The sequence below is a fragment of the Diplotaxodon limnothrissa genome, linkage group LG17 (assembly GCF_057381915.1).
Source record: "Diplotaxodon limnothrissa isolate DT_005_m linkage group LG17, D_limnothrissa_male_GT1.1, whole genome shotgun sequence".
Classification (NCBI taxonomy): Eukaryota; Metazoa; Chordata; class Actinopteri; order Cichliformes; family Cichlidae; genus Diplotaxodon; species Diplotaxodon limnothrissa.
Window position 1 is genome coordinate 426,371 of NC_140612.1, and position 6,418 is coordinate 432,788.

Sequence of the window (6,418 nt, forward strand, 5' to 3'; positions counted from 1 at the left end):
GCCAGCTTGTCCTGTTACTATGTGGTAAATTGTTGTTTAACTGTATCTTGTTCCTGCTAAGTAGTAAGTCCTGTGTTTTCCTCGTAGTCTAACTACTGCCTCGCGGGTAAAACTGGGCTGTATATCCTCCATAACTACAGCCTTCTGCTACTTTCCAGTAAACCACTCTCTTCTGATACTCACCTGCCTGCCCACCCTCTCTTTTTCAGATTCCAGCCTGCCCGCTGACATTCTGTCTCTCAAAAATACCTCCCCAAAGCTAGTGATGGCCAAATGGAGTTTTGAAGCATTTTGTCCATTTGGTTAAAAAAGAAGTTTATTTCTCACAGCTATATGTGCCCACAACCCCCCCTGCTGATCAAAACCTTTATTGTCATTTTAACAATTTGTGATGGCCTCTTGGTTGTCAGCTGGGGAATAATCATTGCCAAGAATAGAAATAAAAACACCTCAGTTTGATTTTGTTTGGTTCACTCATTTGTCCAATGTGATTTTGATTAATGTATGTCTGCAGGGAAGGGGTAGTGAAGTGGGTCGAGGAGGCAGTGTCAGAGGCCAGTGAGAGGTTGCCCTGGGTTTGGTAGCACCTCGTTCTTTTGGGGCAACCCAGGCGCAACTTGGGCACGTGCGTGTGGTAAACCCCGGGCGGAAGCATTTAAAACAATGCGGTTCTTTCACACCAGCTACACTAGAGGACTATACCTGGTCTGAACCTTCATGTTCAGAGAACACTCTCAGGTATATCTTGAGGATCTGCGTGTTCATGTGATTTATATTCTTTGCTATATATATGCAACAACGTCCAATGTTACATGTTAGTCAACTTCATTTACATTAATTAACCTCCAGCTTTCGAAACTTAAGTTTTCATATTTCCTTGAACCACTTCAATGCACCTTTTCTAATTCGTGTTTTACCAGGGGTCCGCGAAGGCGCTTCGTTGGCATTTTACGGCCTCCGATTGGTTCGATTTGTGTTATTTGCACCACGTGACACCAGACATGGCCGCCAGCGAGCCGAGTAAAGACGGTAAGTGTGACTTTTTAAACGTGTCCGCGGCTTTAATGCTGATATCTGGTGGTCTGCGTGCAAAGCTTTGGGTGTCGGTGACTCTCCGAGTCTGTGGGAATTCACAATCAGCAGAAAAAAGGCTAAAAAAAATCAGAAAAGCAGGCGGGAACCCGCCCGGCTAAGCTAGCAGGCTAGGGAATAGCTCAGAATCAGAATGGGGTTTATTGCCAAATGTTGAGCAGGTTTACAACATTAGGAAATTGCTGCGGTGCTTCAGTGCAAACATACTGTTATAAATAGCACTTAAATAGACATGAAAAAATAAAAGTAGGGATAAGAATTAAAAGTGCTACGTAGAAAGATATGTGCATGAGCTATACATGAGATATATACATGAGAATAAGAATTAAGAGTGCTACGTAGAAAGATATATACATGAGTGCAGGTGGTGATCAGTGCCAAACATGGAATGATGCAGTGAACACAGCGTAGGGTCATGTGTTAGTGGTGGGGACAGTCGTACGTTTATTGTTCATGTGTCCAACAGCAGAGGGGAAGAAACTGTTCTTATGGCGAGAGGTTCTGGTGCGAATGGACCGGAGCCTCCTGCCTGAGGGGAGCAGGTCAAACAGACTGTGTGCAGGGTGAGAAGGGTCAGCTGTGATCCGAGCTGCACGCCCCAGTGTCCTGGAGGTGTACAGGTCCTGCAGAGATGGGAGTCTGCAGCCAATCACCTTCTCAGCAGAGCGCACAACACACTGCAGTCTCTGTTTGTCCCTGATAGTGGCTCCAGCGTACCACACGGTGATGGAGGTGGTGAGGATGGACTCGATGATTGCGGTGTAGAACTGCATCATCGTCCGTGTTGGCAGGTTGAATTTCTTCAGCTGCCTCAGGAAGTACATCCTCTGCTGGGCTTTCTTGATGACGGAGGTGATGGTGGGCTCCCACTTCAGGTCCTGGGTGATGGTGGTACCCAGGAAGCGGAATGAGTCCACAGAGGTGATGGGGGTGTCAGTCAGGATGATGGGGGGGAGTGGAGCTGTGTGCTTCCTGAAGTCCACAATAATCTCCACTGTCTTCTGGGCATTCAGCACCAGGTTGTTGTGGCTGCACCAGGACACCAGACGTTCAACCTCCCTCCTGTAGGCAGACTCGTCCCCGTCCGAGATGAGTCCAATAACGGTGGTGTCATCTGCAAACTGGGCTGCTAACTCTGATTATACAGCAATCTCTATATTCAGTCAGTATCCTCAGTCTGACAACTGCGAAGTTTATTCAGGATTTAACAGCGTGTAAAGTCTGAGCTCGATTAATGAGTTATTTAATCAATTAATCAATTTTTTTAAACTTTTAGATCATAGTTTTGTCCCCACGGGTGATGAAAATAATTGTATACAGACAGATTTTTGTAGATCAGAGGGAAATGCTTCTTCATGCCAGGCTGTACATTCTCGCTTCCGCTTGGTTTTGACTCACCTGGTCTGGAGTAGAGTGTGTGTGTTGTATATAAGGTGTAGTCTCTCTTCTGCTTTCTCAGGTAAGGACTCCGAGCCCCTGGTCTGCCTGTTCTGCTCTGAGTCCGTCCCACCGCCGCAGAAAGACGTCCTCCTCAGACACCTGCTGATGGAGCACAAGCTTGTCATCGCCGACGTCAAACTCATGGCAGACGTCCCAAAGTACGAGCCACACATGCTCCGGCTCACTCGTTTAACTCTCGGGAACACGTTTGGATGTTTTTAGCATTTGGAACGCGATCATTTCACCAAAGACTTCCTGTAATTATTTGGGGTGATGGGGGGAAACCCTTACCTTACAAGTATACATATATACAACAAGTCCAGCATGTCCACGCCTGTTAGTGTGCTGCTTTTATGAACCGTGACGAAGTGTTTCTGTGCGCCGGTAAACCTGGCTGTGAGTCGGTTTTACTGAGGAGTTTCCTCCATCAGGTACTTGCTGTACTGGAAGGGCAGATTCCTCGAGCAGCCGCTCACAGATTTCTGCAGCGTCATCAAAACCAACTCCACGGGCCCAGTCGGTGAGTTCACTCAAACCCACAGAGGACCTGACCTTTCAAAGTGAACCACGTACACTTCCTCCAGCTCTGATTAATGACTCATTAAAAACTCTTCTTCCTCGCTGACCTGACAGAGGAGCAGGAGGACTACTTCCTGCTGTGTGACGTCCTTCCAGAAGACAGAGTCCTCCGAGAGAAGCTGCAGCAGAAACGACTGGTGAGGAGACGTGAGACTCGGAGCATCCTGAGTGAATCTTGTGCTGCTGAAAGTTTCGTTTCTTTTAAACTTTATTTTGAGGCAAAGTCTGAAAATCAGGCAAAATCAGAAAAATTGCAGATTTGAGTGATGATTTGACACGCTTTGTGTCGTTGTAACCTCTGCACTTTAAATATCTGAGCACTCTGAGGTAGTTTTCTGAAGAATTCCTCTGAGCTCTTCTTCTGTGCTCCCACAGGAGGAGGTCCTGGAGCAGCAGCCGAAGGAGCGAGACGACAGCAGCTTCCATCGTCTCTGCATGTTCTGCAGCGAAGAGTTCACGGGAAACAGGTAAAGTGCCGCAGGATTCCCATCAGTCCTGGAAACCTCACGTGTGTTAGATTAAAGCAGACAGAAGGTAGAGCTTCCTGAAATCATGTGACTAAAAGCTTCTTTGCTTCCTGTAGTCATCTCTTATGATCCAACCCCCAAAAAGCTGCTTTTTACGCATAATTCCATAAACATCATTCAGTGACATGTCTGAGCCTGAACCAAGAAGCTGATCTGAGACCAGTGCAGCTCCTCATCCTTCTTCCTCTCCTGCTAAGGGTCAGGTCTCAGACCTGTGCAGGTGTGCGCTGGTTCATGAATGGCATGAAGGTGTGACTGGCTTCTCACTGGTGTTTACCACAGTTCTTGTGTGGATCTGTGTCTTACCTCCAGTTAAGCTTCCATCCATCCATTTTCAGTCACTGTGTTGGTTCGCAGATGCTCGGCCTCCCTCTGCACAGCCACCACCTCCAGCTCCTTGTGGGAGGACGCCGAGAGACATAACCCGTGTCTATGAGGTGCCGTAAGGGACATTATTACTGAAATGCTCTCACACACACTACTGAAACGCTCTCACACACACTACTGAAAACCAAGAAGATTTCAATTGAACAGGAAGGTATTTTAGCTGCACAGGAAGGTGAGGAAAAACAAATAACACATTAATGCACAGCTAACACCGCGGTGACATCTACAACAGTCTGTTAGAGGTATAATTGAAAAATCTTTTGCCTTCATCAGTGACTATCCAAACATTGTTGTAGGGTAGCAGCCTATTGCAACAAGTCGGGGCATCCTGGCTATGCTAGCTGCCCGTATAATCTGGAAAGACTGTGTCTGACAGTACCTCATCTACAATGAAATTACATCGGATCCTTGTAATTTTTTACATACATTCTTTGTTGTTTGAGGTGAGAACCAATGAAGAAGATGTTGAAAGATTTTTTTACTTGTGCTCTGCAATGTATTGGGGCGCTCCAAAATGAAAATTCGGACAATATCAGACAAGAGCGGCTTTATAGAGAGCTAGATGATCATACACGAACTCCATCAGAATTTCTTGCTGCTGTATCTCGATATGATCCCAATAATAGGGTTGCCACCAACCTACTAGGATCCTTGTATAGATGCTTTTGCAGCTTGCTACAGTGGGGCAAAAAAGTATTTAGTCAGCCACCGATTGTGCAAGTTCCCCCACTTAAAATGATGACAGAGGTCAGTAATTTGCACCAGAGGTACACTTCAACTGTGAGAGACAGAATGTGAAAAAAAAATCAATGAATTCACATGGTAGGATTTGTAAAGAATTTATTCGTAAATCAGGGTGGAAAATAAGTATTTGGTCACCTCAAACAAGGAAAATCTCTGGCTCTCACAGACCTGTAACGTCTTCTGTAAGAAGCTTTTCTGTCCCCCACTCGTTACCTGTATGAATGGCACCAGTTTGAACTCATCATCTGTATAAAAGACACCTGTCCACAGCCTCAAACAGTCAGACTCCAAACTCCGCCATGGCCAAGACCAAAGAGCTTTCGAAGGACACCAGGAAAAGTATTGTAGACCTGCACCAGACTGGGAAGAGTGAATCTACAATAGGCAAGCAGCTTGGTGTGAAAAAATCAACTGTGGGAGCAATCATCAGAAAATGGAAGACATACAAGACCACTGATAATCTCCCTCGATCTGGGGCTCCACGCAAGATCTCATCCCGTGGGGTCACAATGATCATGAGAACGGTGAGCAAAGATCCCAGAACCACACGGGGGGACCTGGTGAATGACCTGCAGAGAGCTGGGACCAAAGTAACAAAGGTCACCATCAGTAACACACTACAACGGCAGGGAATCAAATCCCGCAGTGCCAGACGTGTTCCGCTGCTGAAGCCAGTGCATGTCCAGGCCCGTCTGAAGTTTGCCAGAGAGCACATGGATGATACAGCAGAGGATTGGGAGAATGTCATGTGGTCAGATGAAACCAAAGTAGAACTTTTTGGTATAAACTCAACTCGTCGTGTTTGGAGGAAGAAGAATACTGAGTTGCATCCCAAGAACACCATACCTACTGTGAAGCATGGGGGTGGAAACATCATGCTATGGGGCTGTTTTTCTGCCAAGGGGACAGGACGACTGATCCGTGTTAAGGACAGAATGAATGGGGCCATGTATCGTGAGATTTTGAGCCAAAACCTCCTTCCATCAGTGAGAACTTTGAAGATGAAACGAGGCTGGGTCTGCCAACATGACAATGATCCAAAACACACCGCCCGGGCAACAAAGGAGTGGCTCCGTAAGAAGCATTTGAAAGTCCTGGAGTGGCCTAGCCAGTCTCCAGACCTCAACCCCATAGAAAATCTGTGGCGGGAGTTGAAAGTCCGTGTTGCTCGGCGACAGCCCCAAAACATCACTGCTCTCGAGAAGATCTGCATGGAGGAATGGGCCAAAATACCAGCTACTGTGTGTGCAAACCTGGTAAAGACCTATAGTAAACGTTTGACCTCTGTTATTGCCAACAAAGGTTATGTTACAAAGTATTGAGTTGTATTTTTGTTATTGACCAAATACTTATTTTCCACCCTGATTTACCAATAAATTCTTTACAAATCCTACCATGTGGATTCATGGATTTTTTTTTTCACATTCTGTCTCTCACAGTTGAAGTGTACCTCTGGTGCAAATTACTGACCTCTGTCATCATTTTAGGTGGGGGAACTTGCACAATCGGTGGCTGACTAAATACTTTTTTGCCCCACTGTACATGAATATGATGCTAGACAGAGATCTGCTTATGTGACCCACAGATTGTTACCCCCAACCACCTTGAGTGGTCATCCAGGTCGGCCACGATACACTATATCTGCTGAA

General features: G+C 46.2%; 1 protein-coding gene across 1 annotated transcript in view; it reads left to right on the plus strand.

The window, feature by feature from the left end:
- Positions 1-965: 965 nt before the first annotated feature.
- The window catches only part of LOC146614399 (zinc finger protein 277-like), a 15,286-nt gene continuing 9,833 nt past the window's right edge, over positions 966-6,418 (plus strand). The window contains exons 1-5 of the mRNA XM_085376169.1: positions 966-1,029; positions 2,552-2,690; positions 2,964-3,052; positions 3,166-3,248; positions 3,487-3,578. Coding sequence (XP_085232295.1) covers positions 1,002-1,029; positions 2,552-2,690; positions 2,964-3,052; positions 3,166-3,248; positions 3,487-3,578 — 431 coding nt within the window. The 5' untranslated portion in view covers positions 966-1,001. The remainder of the gene's footprint in view (positions 1,030-2,551; positions 2,691-2,963; positions 3,053-3,165; positions 3,249-3,486; positions 3,579-6,418) is intronic.